We start from the raw sequence: 16355 nt of genomic DNA, 5'->3' as shown, positions 1-16355 counted from the left end.
AAAAAAAAGAAACATAGATCAAATCCAGGTTTGAAAAGGGGAAGAAAATCTGGTCTGCAGAAGAGAAAAAAAATTAAAGTATTAACAGAAATCTAATGATTTCCACTGGTATATATTGATCTATTAAAGAAACTAACATCAATCTGTAATGCAAATTCATTTTTAAGTTTGTCAAGATTTCTTCCCATAAAAAAGCAAATTTTTTTTAAAAAGATATTTCATATTGCACTTCACAAGTTGCATTTTAATATCATGATATTAAAATTACAAAGTCTAACAGGTGGTGATTAGATTACAAAAAACCAAATAACTTAACACACACCATTCCAGGATGAGTGACTACCATTCCTCGGACTTCATCTACCACACCTTGCCATTCAGTAGCATCGTAGGCCTGAATGTTGGGCAGGGCAGACTCCTTGATCAATGGTTTGGAACTACGTAACAGGTAACTCATTACTTCATTCATTGATAATACTTCCTTACCATTCTCTGAAAAGACAATTTTTTTCTCAGTTTCCTAAATTGCACTGTTTGACATCTATACTAACCATAACAGTTTTAATGTGACCATTCATTATACAATGAAACCACAAAATCTATTACAAAAAAAATACAATTGGTTTCATTAGCCTACCAGATAACTTTCTCAGCAAACAAGTATTACAAACCCTTTACGTATATTCTAATAACTTTTTGTTCCATCAGAGAAATATCACCCAAAGTTACTTATAGTTACATAGTTTCATTGTGTATTCATACATGTATGTAAATATGGGCACCCATTGTCATCATACAAGTATGTGATTACTGCCACCCATTGTCACTATACATGTATGTAAATATGGGCATCTATTGTCACCATACATGTATGTAACTACTGTCACCCATAGTCACCATACATGTGTGTAAATATTGGCATCCATTGTCGGTATACATGTATGTAATTTCTGTCAATCATTGTCACCATACATGTGTGTAATTACTGTCACCCATTTTCACCATACATGTATGTAAATACGGGCACCCATTGTCACCATACATGTATGTAATTACTGTCACCCATTGTCACTATACATGCTGTTAAGTTTGGACAACTACTGAAAACTTAACATAAATACCGAAAAGGAATAAACTACTGGTAAAATCATACAAAAAAACTATACTGGTACTAGCAACGAACTTTCTGTATCAGTTCATCTCGCCAATACCCTGCATTTAATAAACATATATCTGTCTCTTGCACTGATTTACCTGGCAAAGATCTAGAAAACCTAGGCATTAGATGGAATCTGTTACAATTTTCAGGACCTCCAGGACCTTTCCAGTCCAAGTCCACTAACTCTAAGATTTCTGTGAACAGGAATCTGGTAAACAGGTCTAAACTTCGTACTGTAAAATTCTGTTGAAAAAAATAAGTTTTTTTGGGATTCAGAGAGCAGCTGTTAAATTTCTCAACATTATGCATCAAATCAATATGAAAGCTGACACACCTCTCCAAACTGAAATCACTAAAATGAAAGTGGTCGAAATATACTATAAATATACCTAATTTCAAGTTACATTTTGAATGAATGTAAAGATCATAAAGTTTTGGCAAAAACTGAAAGGAAAGAAATTTATTTTACAAAAATGTGTGCCGACAATTGTTTTTACCACTGAATATGTATAAGTTGTAGAACAACAAGTAAGTTTTGATTTCTGCTCTTTTCGGTTGTAGCTCTGTGTCCTTTGACAGGTATTTCATGCATTTCAGGCCCAGTAAATTTATCAATCAAACAGACCTTCTTTTGTACTAGACATCCACACCAAAAAAAAACCAAATTTTAATGTGCTCAGACACAGAAGCAACAGCCCAAGGAAGGCGTCTCACAGCACATAGGCACATTATTCTGACCAAGCCAACTAGTTGTCACTCTCCTACTTGCAGCATGCCTGGTGGGTAAGCATTTACTACCAAATTTAAAGTCTTCGGTGCGACACAGCCAGGGACTGAATCCCTGAACCATTTAGACAAGCACACTACCAAAAGACCACCAAGACAGTATTTATTTCAGAATTGAAATCAAAATGTTCCACTTTTAATGTTTCATTGGCTTGTAAAAGCATTGACTGTAGACCATTTTTAATGAAGCATACTAGCACCTTTGTGTCCAAAATGTGTAACCTGTCAATGCTTTACATGTCAATGAAACATTCAATTCTTATAATTACATCTGATATGTTTCTCTAATTTTATTGCTATCATATTTTAGATATACATATAAAATATGCAGGACAGAGTGATTAATTCAAAGTACCGTATTTTCCGGACTATAAGTTGATACTTTTTTTCTGCAAAGTGTCAGCCTCGACTTATCGTCCACTTCGACTTATCTAAGGATTTTTCAAGAAAAAATTCATCAACAATGCATTTCATTAGATTTGTTTAGTTCACTTTCGATTGCAGTTTACCAAAAATTTTGAATTCAAGCAATCAACTTAAGTCGTCAATCAAACAGTCCAACCGGCTATTGAATTCGAATATTATTGATCATTGCCGCTATCCTTTATGAATGAATACGATGATGGTAATAAAAACTCTAAAACTTTGAAACCATTAAAATTTATAAATAATTTCTAGAGGATACATTAACAAAACTCTTTTTTTAACTTGGTTAACATTATCATGTGTTTTGGAGTTATCAGTCCTTAAATATGCAAATTTACACCCATTTACAGATGTCGTAACACATTTGCACATGGCTCAAATTATAATTCAATTAAGGTGTTATCTAAATGGCTAATTGCAACCAAATTTGCAGCTAACAATTATTCTTTATTGTATTTCGTAATACCAGGTATATTGTTTACTAATTATCCCTCGTAATTAGGACCAATTCATCAAACAAATTTCCCACTTATTTCACACATGGCTGCCAACATTTGACATTTTACAATTTCATACTCCTGATGATCTATGGCTTCTGAGCCACTGACATGCCATTCAATAAAAATAATTGAACTCGCAGACAAAGTACATTTTAACAAAAACACAGATATTTATTTAATTCAGACATCTTATACTTAGGAACATCGCTGTAATAATATGCTGTTAAAAACATACAACTCAACTCGAATCTCCACTGACATGTTTGATATAAATGCACGTCTGACCCTCAACTTCTCTGCCGAATTTGACTTATCTATGTTTTTTTTTGTTGATTTCGGTCAAAATTAGGCAATTCGACTTATAGTCCGGAAAATACGGTAGTCCACCTTACTGTAGGCATGGCCTACATAAATAGCTAAATGATGTGTTTCATTGACTCATAAAACATCACGTGTAAAGCCAATTGTCCAATGAGATTTGCATACTTTAACAATATGTAATTGTTCACTAATGCAACAACACAGACATACCTGTAAGAGTTCTACAGACATACCTGTAAGAATTCTACAACACAGACATACCTGCAAGAGTTCTACAGACATACCTGTAAGAGTTCTACAACACAGACATACCTGTAAGAGTTCTACAGCACAGACATACCTGTAAGAGTTCTACAGACATACCTGTAAGAGTTCTACAACACAGACACACCTGTAAGAGTTCTACAGACATACCTGTAAGAGTTCTACAACACAGACATACCTGTAAGAGTTCTACAGACATAACCGTAAGAGTTCTACAACACAGACATACCTGTAACAGTTCTATAACACAGACATACCTGTAAGAGTTCTACAACACAGAAATAACTGTCAGAGTTCTACAACACAGACATACCTGTAAGAGTTCTTCCTCTATGATATGTATTGAGTATTCTATATTAAACCTGATAACTCTACACAGTGGAACCTATAAAACAAAAGTGAAAGTAGGAAAAAAATTCAAATACTGAAAATTGTAAAATGAAAGAAATAAATATTTAGAGTCAAAACAAGTATTCCCTTTCTTACTTAGGCAGCTTTGTATGAGTTTATGATATTAGTCTTCCTTTGGATATACTATGGTTACTGTCTGTCCATCTGTCCACACATATTACATGAAAATTGCTTAGAAGGATTTATTATTATTTTTTTGATAGGCTGATGAATTGATGCTCCCTTTATTTCTACTGAGTTCCCTATTTTTTTTTTATTTCAGTTAAGGGAGTATAATTGCCATTATTAGAGCAAGCATGTTGGGTGCTTAAACACAGCTGTTTATTATCAAATAAAGGAATTTTTTTTTTGCAAAAATCGAATTTTTAATTCTTACATGCACTGTTTTAACACATTATTACATTTTGTTTAAACCTACAAAATTTTGAATAGACTTGGCTTGCCTCTGAAAGGCCAAAAGACTGTTGAGAAATAAAGTACTTACATTTTCCAGTTTACTGTGTGAAAACAAAGAGAATCCTTCAAATATGTACTCATGATTATCATATTCAATCACACTGGGACATTTGGTCTGAAATGTACACAAACACTCAAATAATCTGTTAATGTACCTTAAATTATCATAAGAAATTTAAGCCTTGAGGAACTTGTACTTGTATATCAAAGAAAACTTCAATTCTTTTCACATGTATTTGTATTTAGTTCTATGAATTTCTACATTTTATTGAATTTAACTGGTTTTAAATGGAAAACTTGCAATTGAAAATCTTAAAAGTCAAAATTTGTAGATTAATTGAAAGCCTTTTCTAATCAGATTAATTTTGTACAATACATATATTTCTTACAAATATAAATTTCATATTAGATTTACCAGAAAGTTGGTAGGTGGAGACATTGTTATTCTGTAATGGAATAGTCTGTCACTGTTGTTACTCTCTGGATCACATGCTTCTATTGCCTGCAAATAAATGAACATTTTTAAATAATGTGTTAATAAAGCATAACAAGTTGAAACACTGTGAAAGTTACTTTCCATAAAATCTAGAATCTTCCACATGAAAATGTAAGGTTTGTGGGAGGTTTTTGGTTAAAATTACTATATTTTCTCCAAAAAATATTAATAACTGAATTTTTACATAAAAAATTTGCTTTCACATAAAATTCTTCCACATGAGACAGTTTCAGTGGGGAAAATCTCAAAAATGAACTGTTCAAAAGGTTAGGCTAAAAAAAAAAAAAAATATGTTAGGTTCTCAGGCACCGCCACATCCCTAAAAACCCTCCTGCATCTGAGATTTTTATCACGGTAAAATCGGGATATTTTATATCCGTTCCGGAAATGTTCAGATCTAGTCCGGAATCGACTTTTAATTAGCTAAAGAATCATCTGTGTGCTTAACAGAAATGTAAAAAGTATGATGCGAATGAGGCTGATCAGTAAAAACGAAAGTTTGTCTTGTAGCCGCGAGATGGCTTTTATTTCTTGCCACATCTCATATTCCAGTAAAGTAAATGCCAAGAAGTATTTTATTTCACTTCTCAAAATCCTTTACGTTTACAGAATTGTTTAATTCAATGAAATTTCTCGAAAAAAAAAAAAAAATTTGCTTCTGATCAAAATAAAAAAAAAGCCTCCCTTCCACATTAATTTTTTTTTAAATTGGACTGAGAACATAGGCACTATTTTGGATGGCCTAAAGTATGTGCTTTGTGACTTTCTGACTATCTTTAGAATAGCATAGAGATCAGTTTATTGAAATCATTTCTAATTGTATTATACAAATGATATACATTTATACTGCAAACCAACTTACTTTTTGCTATTTTTGCGAGCAAGTAAAACGTTAAAAAATAATTCACTACGAAAGAGTCTCTTTTATTATAGAATTAATCTTCAAGAGAAAGTTAGAAGTGAAATAAATTGTTGTAAACTTTTATTGTCATCTTCAACTGTGAAAATAAATTGGTTTATATAACATGTTAATCTTGAAGATTCGTAGTTTAACAAACCTGTTCCCCTGGATAAATATTATGTCTTATTCCTGTTTTCCTTGATTTGATACTACATCTACACAGTGGTCCATCATTCATCTAAGAATATAATGATTCAAAGGTTAAAAGGCATTAAACTGTTTGAATTTACATCTTTTGCCTTTCTTTTTACAGTTTACGATTCACTTTTCATAGAAGTGTTAAAAATATAAGTTGGTCCACTTTCTTGCTGATTTTAAAAATCACTGGGGCATATACAGCTCTAGAGTAGCCTGTCCTTTGTGCATGTGAAAAAATGTGAAAAATGAGACCAGCTTTCTTAACTGGGCAACAAGTTGAAAGTACATGTAAATTGAACTTCTCCATGCTGCAACCTTTTGTAAAGAATATATATACATGAAATACCATTCTACTAAAATCAATTTATGTATTTAATCAGCCTTTTTTTACTTTTTATTCTTTTGGGTTTTCATGAACCCTATAAGAAATTTTTTATCAGAAACATATTGTTCAGTGTTAGACCAGGTTTATATTAATAGTGAATGCTTGACCAATTGACATGTATTTACTTAAAAAGTTTTCTTACATCAAAATTCGAGGGGAGATTCTTATATCCAGAAAACTATTCTTGTCAATAATATACACTTTACTTTAACATCCAGTAGACTAACCTCTCCAGGATCATTGAACCAGAGTTCCTCATGGAGTCTGTATGGATGGTTCTTTTTCCTGTTTAGTTCCTCCATCCAATCATCACCTTCATCATCACTGTCATCAGAACCACTACAACTACTGTTACTACTGCTGCTACCTTCTTTGTCTACAAAATAGTCAACAAATTTGACCATTTGATAATATGCACCTTTTAACTACCATTTTGATTTGGATCTACATGTAACTCCAAAAAAAGTGCAAAATGAGACCCTGTAATAAAGATTTTGTGAAAATTTCAATTGATTCCATTCAGTGGTAAAGAGTAACGGATAAGCGATGGGTCTATTAACAAATGACTAAATCTATGTTTTTCTTACATGAAACCCCCAAATTGATTCTGATCAATAATAACTTGTATTAAAGACTCTGTGAAAGTTTCATTCAATTCCATTCATTGATGTGGGAGGAGTAATGCATAAAAATGGCTCGCCCTGAGTAACAGAAGGAAGAAATGAAGGATGGACAGAATGATGGACAAACACCCCTTTCACTATATACCCCCACAATTGGGGAAGGCTGAGGTGTGGGGTAATGATAAATAGATGACCAAACCATTTTTAAATACAAGTTTAATTTATCAGACTCATAACAGTAATGTAGCTAAGAACAGAATATTGGTGAACTATGTTGAAATAACTACATATGGAAAAAAAAGACTCTTAGAAGGGAATAGTCAATCACTGCCACTGGCATCTATGATGATGACAGACACTATTTTCCCCTTACCTCTGTGATGATGACAATGAAGATGCGGTCGTCTCTTTCTCTCTGGTATTTCTACTGGCGGTCTTGATTCTTTAATTCTGTCAGCTCTCAGTACCAAATCATATTCAAACCGGTCTTCAAGGTCTTTCATTCTCTTGGTAGCTCTTAGACAACCAGTCTAAAATAAAGACAAGTTCAGGTTTGACATAAAAATAATGATAAAGAGAAAAGTATATAGTTTATACTTTAGCATTGTTTTATTCAGTCCAAACTGGATTTTGCATTTTCTGACCTCCACATAGGAACCAAGCCAATTAATAAGAAAATATTTTTTTTCTACAGCTTCCAGTCACACATCATATATAGTTGGTGGGTTGTTCAAGTTATTTAAAAGCCTAAAATACCTATCCAAGCTCATATAATAAACTGAATTGGCTGATCATACAAATCCTGTTAAGTTTGAGTGTTATAAGTAACTCCAGCAAGTTATAATGATTTCATCATGCTCCTAAACCTCTTTCAAACATGTATGCTTACTTACAAACTTTTACAAAACATGCTAACATGTCAGTTACCGGTATGTATACTTCTCACCAATATATTAGCAAGTTATTGTTTTTTAAGAACATGTTTCCTCTTTTATTACAACTTATATTTTTCGCTGCAGACACAGTTTTCAATGTCAACACAAAGTGATATCAATTGAACCATTGCTTATAACACCTGTTTTGACAAATTTGACAGAAAGTTTTCCACGATCACCAGTGAAGCAATAAGGTTAACTGGTAATTTTTTTCTGATTTGCCTCCATAACTTTCCGTTATTTCATATTTATTTTTATACAGAAAAGTTCCCCATCAGTGTACATACCCATATGGCACCATGGAACAGGGACTCTGGGTGTTTGATATCATCAATAATATGCATCTTATGTATATACTCACATACTTAAAATCAGCAACACATTATTTGACTGCAAAAATCTAGCTTACATCTTTTTTTCTGTTTCTATGTCTTTAATTATTATCAGTTGTTCCTGCCATACATGCATATCAGCTTTCTGGATAATTTTTTTTCCAGATAATTGATTCCAAACCTTGTAGTCCAAATCTGTTCAATTATTGCTACTCCAGGATTGCTTGTACATTTTGCTGATCATTTCCATAATCATCCAAAGGTTTTGGGTGTTTACAAACAGGTTTTCTTTTTTAACTATGAGATATTTATTTTCGCTTATTTGAAAAAATTCATGTCACTAAATGTGAAATTGATCATGATTTAATTTACATAATTCTTCTGGAAAATTCACAACATAATATAAAATTTTGTCATAGAAAAATAGTAAGAATCCAATAGTTTTTTTTTGAAATAATAAATTCTTTAAGGAACAATGTGACTTAATATTTCTTGAAAATTACCTTTTAGTAAAGAAGTAAATGGCATATAACAGAAAGCTTATTTGAATAATATTAACTCATTAATGAAATATGACTGAGAATAACATTTTTAATAACACTTCTTTGATCATCCTTGGTTATTTTAATGTGTAAAGAAAACATTGAACACAGAATACTGGTTTGTCTACAACTACTGCTTCTGTAGTCATTTAAAATGATAAAGTTTTGGTTAAAATATCATGGTAAACAGATGGTTTTAATAGATGTCATCTCCTTCAGTCCCTGCGTCTGTCCTTACTTATGTCTCTATCATTATTCCTACTGTCTCTATCTCTGTCTATATCACAATTCATTTTGTTTTTGTCTCTATCATAAATCCTACTGTCTCTATCCCTGTCTATATCATGATTCCTTTTGTTTCTGTCTCTATCATGAATCCTACTGTCCCTTTCCATGTCTCTGTGCCTTGTTCTATCCCTATCTCTGATCCTGTCTCCATCTTTGTCCCTTTCCCTGATTCTGTCTCTGTCTCTGTCTCCAATTCTGTCTCTATCTATGTCTCTGTCCCTGATCCTGTCTCTATCTTTATCTCTGTCCCCACTACTCCCATGTCCTCTGTCTCTACTTCTACTTCTAGTTCTGTCTCTGCTCCTATGCCTGTCTCTTTCTCTGTCCCTATTCCTGTCTTTAGATCTGTCCCTGCCCCTTTCTCTGTGCATGTCCATATCTGTAATCTCTATTTTACACAAAGGAATTCCAAAGTCCACACCAGCTAGCACTTTCTGGTTTCGATAGATAATTTTATTCATAGTGTGTTTCCAACACCTTATGATATCTTTATCAGGGTTAAGGCCATCTTCTAGTTTGTTAAGTCTATAAATAGTTTTTTCCTTCCTCGACGATCTTTTGTTGATATATGAGTGAACAAGGGGAGTTAACAATTTTTGTTCATTGTTCAAGTTACAAATGACATTGTTGACCTCTGATAATATATGATGGAGACGTTCCTGCATCTCAGGGTACATCAGATGAAACTTAAGAGAGTGTGTAATTCCTTCCTCTAAATTCCATCTATTATACTCTTTCAGACTCATGGATGCTATGGTACAGAACACAATGTGGCAATTCAGAGATTTAAAACTATACTCTGTATTTTGTAGCTGGTCACAGATCCTAGGAAAGAGACCATTATCTTCAAAAATTGTTTCCTTATAGCCATCAGCTGAAGTAAGAGTAGTCAACAGCTCAGCAATTCCAGCTAAAATGTACACAGTTTTATGACCTGGGATTTCTTCAACTCTTTGCAGTGCATCAGCAGTCAGCATGCTAATCGTAGCTCCCGGAATGAGATGAAATTCATCACAATTTAACCCATCATGTAACGCCTTTCCACCAATGCAGGCATATACTAAGGTTGTGGTCTCAATTATCTACAAAATCAAGTAATTAGTCCAGTTCCATGGATGTGAGTACATCTCATAAGGGTTCCTCACCACGACTACCACAGAGTTCAAAGATAGTAAGAAATACTCACTTACTTATGATCTATACCAATTCAGTAATCATATTAATCATTTATTTATTATTTGTATGTATATATGATTTACAGGGGTTCAAATTTACTATCAAGAGTGGAAGATCCTGGACTTTTTAAGTCTGAATTCAAAGGTCCTCCTTTTTGAGGCAAACTAAAAGTCCACAATAAAATGTCAATGAAAAGGGTTAAAGGTCCAGGACCCATGTAGGTCTGAAATTGAGCGTCTTGGACCACCACTAATTTAAATCCTTGAATATTATTTGAAGAAGCAATGTTACCTAGTTTGTTGCATGGACCTATGACAAAAAAACTTGTAAAATCATTATTATAACATGTCAATAAATTTGATGAGCAAGAAATATGCTGACAAAGAAAATAAATATAACTTAATTTTCTATAGAAAATTTCAGTTAATGCTGAGCTTTTAAAAATGGTAGATTTTAAGAACCTGACATGTAAATTTTTATATGAAGAATGACAAAGATCTAAAAAAAATAATATAAAACTTGTAACAAAATAAGTTGTTGAAAAAGTTGTCCTGTACAATTAAGTCAGAATCCAACCATTCCATTGGTAAGGCCATTTCTGGTATATTTCAATGTAAACAATCACTCCCTCTCACCTAGGTCTCCCTGGAGAAGTATGGGTCTGATGATGGAGAACATCACATCAATTCTAAATCCCCCTTACCTTGGTCTCCCTGGAGAAGTATAGATCTGATGGAGAACATCTAATCCATGCTGGTACAGGTTCCTCATACCAATCTTCAATACCGTCGGTCTCTGATGTCACAGGATCCTCATTGCGGCTCCTCCTCGTTGTGTCCGACTCATCATCTTGTGTTCTTTGTCTCTTTCTGTCAGGGCTGTAATGATATACAGTGATTCTGTGAATCACATGGCCTATATGTATTTGTTAGAAAAAAAACCCAGAAATTATCATATATAGGTTTTCACTGTTGAAGGTGGATATATTCTTTTCTCATACCTAATTAGATTCTTACCTTTAGTGTATAATTGAAAGAAAGAGCATATTGTTATAAAAACAATTTTTTTTTAAGAAAACTGTGGGATTTCACAAACAATGTATTGTTGTTTTACTAATTTACATGTAGATACATTTTTGAGAAATTTAGAAAAATATTTATGCAATCAAGAGGAATTTTCTAATTTTTGGTATTATGATAAGCAAATAGAAAGATTTTTTACATTGATAATATGGGAAATGGTTTTGTTTCGAGAACTTATGTAATTAACAGATATGCCATTAAATGGAGCTCACTGTAATTGAATTTGGACATGTCATGTCATAATACAAAATGAGACATTACTTCTTTGTCTTCTGCCGGAGGGGCGGAAACTAAGAAAAAAATCCAACATGGACATGAAATAATAATTTGTTTACTTCAGTTTTTGGTTCTTTCTATATTAATCATTTTAAAAAACAAAACAAACATTTGTAATCAGTTTTAAATGTGATATATGTACTGCATTTACCTTTGTAATGTGATTCGTTGCACTAACCATTCATTGTTTTCATAATAGAAGTACTAATAGATTGTTCATACATTAACAGGGAGTATTTTAGTTTAAAATATACCAGACCTTGCTCTGTCTCGATCTCTTCTTGATTTAGAATCTTGGTCCCTTGGTCTGGAACCTGTATCACGATTTCTGTTGTCTCTATTGTCTCCCTTGCCTGTTTTTCTATTAAAAATATAATCATTGTGCTATTTATTTTTTCTGTAGAAGTTGATTTTCAGGAATGTTGTCTTGTGTTGTCAATACCATGTAAGTTTTTTTCTGATGACTTTGATTTAAGAAAGACATTTGCTAAACAAACTATTTTTATTTTTTCCATGGATGCACAAAAAAGCATACTTTATTAGAGTTGGAAGTCAATAATGCCAATTATATCACTTTTGAGAAAATGATACACAGTTACCCCTATCTAAACCCAACCCTGAATAAACTGAAAACCTATCTTGACTGAAGGTTTCAATCTAAATGTATTTTTAAACTTGAAAAAAATCAGATCAAATTTTACACCCTATAAGGGTTCCCTTTAAACAGTTTTCACTGCATCTTACAAATTAAATATACATCACAAATGAGAAATGACAAGATTCTATTACACAACAGGGCTCGATTTGATTAAATAGTCGCCCTGGAGACACTCACTTCGCCCTCAGAAGACACCAAAAGCGAAGTGAAGTTGCCTCTCATTTTCTGACATCGCCCATGACTGGGAGTGTACTCCGTCTTTTAGTGGTATTTTGACCAGAGTTATCTCTCTTCTGATAACAATTCAAACAAAAACGGCGCTGTTCGAGAAAATAAATTGTAAAATTTGTCGAAATCCATTGAATTATCGGTTACAAGCATTTTAATCAGCGTTTTGTTTCAAACGTTTAAGACAGGATACAGAATGAACATTCTTCACTTCAGCCTACGATAGTTCATGTTTTACCGTTCACATTTCATTAAGAAACGTACAAATTTATCGTGCAGGTTCTTTGGACTAAGGTTAAACTGTTAAATTTATCTCAATTGATAATTCGGTAGGAACCCCAAAGCGTTTCTTTTGATCTTCATGTTTCATAACAGAACAGTAAATTCTCCATTTCAACGGAACATTTCTTAGGCTTGAGACGAGATTGTACCGACTGCTACAATTTGTGTCAATAAAGTTTCAGTCTTGATTTGTCAGTAATAGATTTTTAACATGTTTATTGATACTCTTGATCAAATTATATCAAGAGACTGGATATTTTGAACAAGAAATCATTATGGGTTAAGTGGGATCAGGAAAAAAAGGGAACAAAATGAAAATTCCAACAGAATGTCAATGCCTGAAATTTTCTATTCCAGTGCTGCTAAAAAAGACAAAATCAATTAGACAATGCAATGCAAGAAGCTTTGTTTTGCTCAATCATATATTGATTCTGCTGTAATAAATTTGGTATGGGGTAGAGGTATAGATTAGAAATTCAATTTCATGAATATATGATACAGTCAATCACTCAGTCAACAGGCTGATTTCATTTTGTCAAAAATATTTAGTTACTTACATATGTAGCTTAAAGAAACTGACATTTATCTCAGTAGAAAAAAATGAATATATGAAAATGCTTGCTTATATTGTGTGCATGTAAGTAACATATAACACACATAATTTTAAAAAGCATTAGTAAATGATGCGTGTACACATTCACTTCTACCTCAGACCCATCGAAATTTGTATAAGCACATCTGACATTCGGTCAGACACAAGGTGATGACTTGTCTGACCGAAAAAACTCTGAACAATTTATCGACACACTAACATTTTTGATGGGGGGTGGGAATCTCCAAGTACATTTTATTTTCAAGCTGATTTTAAAACTACTGGGTATGGGCTCTTGAATTTGTTAATTTGTCACCATTATTCATTTTGGCTAGAGTGTATCTGATGAGTCTTCATAAATGAAACATGTGTACTTTGTTTTGAGTTCTTTGTATTATATATTGTTGATTTTTTAAATTTGAAATAAAGTATTGTTATTAAATTATAAAATCTATTCTCAATCTCTGGCATAAAACGTAATCATTTCAAAATTCAACATTTCATCTTGATAGTCAATACATTCACTGTCCTCATAATCATCATCATTGTCAAATGAAAATTTGTTTTATCAGATGTTCAATTATTAATCTTTATCAAGTTCGATGTAAAAGAAATATACTTTATTATTTTTTTCATTATTATTTTGGCAATATAATGACCGCATGTTTCACATGTAAACAAGTAGCAAGACAACGGAAGGGACGATATATCAATGGAAGAAATGACGTGTAGCGAATGAACTGGAAGTTACATATTATTGTTTACAATCAAATTGATTGACTATCTCGCTAGACTGTAGACTAATTCACGTAATTATTAAAACGTTCTAGTTTTATTATTCACAAAAACCACTTCAGTTTTGAGAAAATCTTCTTTAACGTAAGAAAAAAACATCGGACACCCGGGCCGACAAGCAACGTGTATTTACCGGACCCGGGACAATTTTACTGGACAGGTCCGACGGTCCGGCAGGTTTCGATGGGTCTGCTACCTGTTCACCCCACTTCTCCTTAAGTGTCTCTCTGAAAGAGAAGTCACTTCTCCCTGTTTTTCTGAAGTAGCTTGAGCCCTGACACTAAGATGTAAATCACTATGTACTACACAATCACCTCTGATCATCTCTCCTTCCACCATCTCTCCTTTCATCACGTCTCTTATCACCACCTCTGTCACCTCTCCTGTCACCAGAACCACCACTTCTCTTAGATTCATCTTTTAACATTCTATCAGTCCTTCTGCTTTTGCTGTCGCCTCTATCTTTTCTGTCAGCATTCCTGTCATTCGTTCTGCTGTCTTTTCTGTCACTTGACTTACTACTCCTATTGTCTTCACGTCTATTTTTATTACTCCTGAAATCACGATTATCTTTGCTGTCACCACGAGATTTATCAAATTGGTCAAATTTTCTGTCTCGACTACCAGATCTGTTGTTACATGACCTGTTTTTCTGCATTTGATTGGATCCCATTGGTGAAAACTGTCCTCCATTCCCAAGTCCCATATTTGGCATCATCTGACCAATAGGTCCAGCTCCAAGGATTCCAGCCCCACCTACTGGCACCTGCATATAGAAAAATGTATTGAACTTGATTGCTATCAAATAAAAATTTTAAGATTCTCAGAACTTAAGACAACTTTTATAATTAAATATCATGCTTTTTATACTTACTCTATTGATTCTCAAACAAGATGTGTCACCATGTCCCCTTCAATTAATCAGGTGTGCAATTTGTGACCAAGTCCTTCATTTATACCACATACACTAGTGTACCATTAATATCTAAAATGTGCCGGCACAATTCAAAGACACTACAGACCACATAAAAGAATACCCCACCAATCAGACATATTATTCTGAATCAAAGCCATTTACCCATAGTCATACTTGCTTCTTCTTGCTACCCATAAAACTAAAAAGCATTGACTTAAATAATTTACATCTTAAAAGTCACAGGCATAACAATTTTGTTCATATTGCTTTATTAGGATGTTACTAACCTGCAAACCAAGACCTGGATTTCCCATGAGGCCAGCTGCCTGGGCAAGCAGCTGTTGGTTACCAGATGCTTGTTGAAGCAGTTGTTGATTGCCAGCCATTTGGGCGAGAAGTTGTTGATTGCCAGCTGCCTGAGCAAGCATTTGTTGATTAGCAAACATCCCCATAAGGTTAGCAGTATTCTGTTGTTGTTGCTGATTTGCCATATTCTGGAAGCCTGCAGGCATAGTCCGAGGTTGCAGGGCATGCTGGCCAGCTTGTACAGCTAAACCTGCTCCCCAAGGAAGGCCTCCAGCTGCACCAGTAGCCTGCAGAGTACTAAAAACATTCTGATTACCAGGAGAGATGTTGCCATTTCCTGCAAGTCTAATGTTTGTTAGTTGCTGTTGTTGAAGGAAATTCTGATTCTGGAACTGATACAAGAGAAGAAAAAAATAATTAAATAACTTCATTGTCATTAGTTATTGAATGACATGCAGCATCATTTGCATCTTCCTAAAACTTAATTTTCAAAGGGATTAAGTGTATACAAAGAAGCAAAATTTAGTATCTATTGGAAGATGTGCACATCCCAAGCCAATCAACTTGAAAAAGATGGTTCAGGGAGGGCAAAGAATCATTCTATTTTGAAATGCTTACTTGAAATAAGAAATAGTCCATTACACAGCATTCATTACATCGTAACCATGCACCATCATCCGCTGTAATTACCTGGATTTGTAAGATGGATAAAACATTTTGCTGCCAAAATTTATGTGAATGTGATTTTGAGTATAAAGAAAGTTTGTAAAAATATTTTTTTAGACATAGCGAACGTAAATTGGAGTAAATGGTAGCTGATTATTCACCTGGTTTGGTCTTGGAAAACCTTGGTTGTTGTTGAATGCCATTACCACTGAAATAACATTTAAAATGCGACTTTTGGCCTTTATTTTTTGTTTCTCATGGAAGTCGCCATTTTTCTTGATCTGTGATAGATTATAAAGTCGGACTTACTGTGTCTCGTCCCTGGTGATATACATTCTCATCATCGGGTATGTTA

At 33.4% G+C, this 16355-nt stretch overlaps 1 protein-coding gene across 1 annotated transcript in view; it reads right to left on the bottom strand.

The window, feature by feature from the left end:
- The window catches only part of LOC148611733 (ribonuclease 3-like), a 32060-nt gene extending 15782 nt beyond the window's left edge, over window positions 1-16278 (bottom strand). The window contains exons 1-13 of the mRNA XM_088592579.1: window positions 16162-16278; window positions 15316-15726; window positions 14427-14878; window positions 11817-11918; window positions 10903-11077; window positions 7300-7456; window positions 6531-6679; window positions 5878-5958; window positions 4739-4825; window positions 4352-4438; window positions 3770-3841; window positions 1255-1402; window positions 323-492 (exon numbers count right to left, since the gene is read on the bottom strand). Coding sequence (XP_088448705.1) covers window positions 323-492; window positions 1255-1402; window positions 3770-3841; window positions 4352-4438; window positions 4739-4825; window positions 5878-5958; window positions 6531-6679; window positions 7300-7456; window positions 10903-11077; window positions 11817-11918; window positions 14427-14878; window positions 15316-15726; window positions 16162-16203 — 2133 coding nt within the window. The 5' untranslated portion in view covers window positions 16204-16278. The remainder of the gene's footprint in view (window positions 1-322; window positions 493-1254; window positions 1403-3769; window positions 3842-4351; window positions 4439-4738; window positions 4826-5877; window positions 5959-6530; window positions 6680-7299; window positions 7457-10902; window positions 11078-11816; window positions 11919-14426; window positions 14879-15315; window positions 15727-16161) is intronic.
- Between the last annotated feature and the right edge of the window lie 77 nt (window positions 16279-16355).

This window comes from Perna viridis, chromosome 7 (assembly GCF_037379345.1).
Source record: "Perna viridis isolate PV_CMFRI_1.1 ecotype Kerala chromosome 7, ASM3737934v1, whole genome shotgun sequence".
Lineage (NCBI taxonomy): Eukaryota > Metazoa > Mollusca > Bivalvia > Mytilida > Mytilidae > Perna > Perna viridis.
The sequence above is the reverse complement of the archived record's forward strand: the minus strand, read 5'-3'. Positions and strand labels throughout refer to the sequence as shown.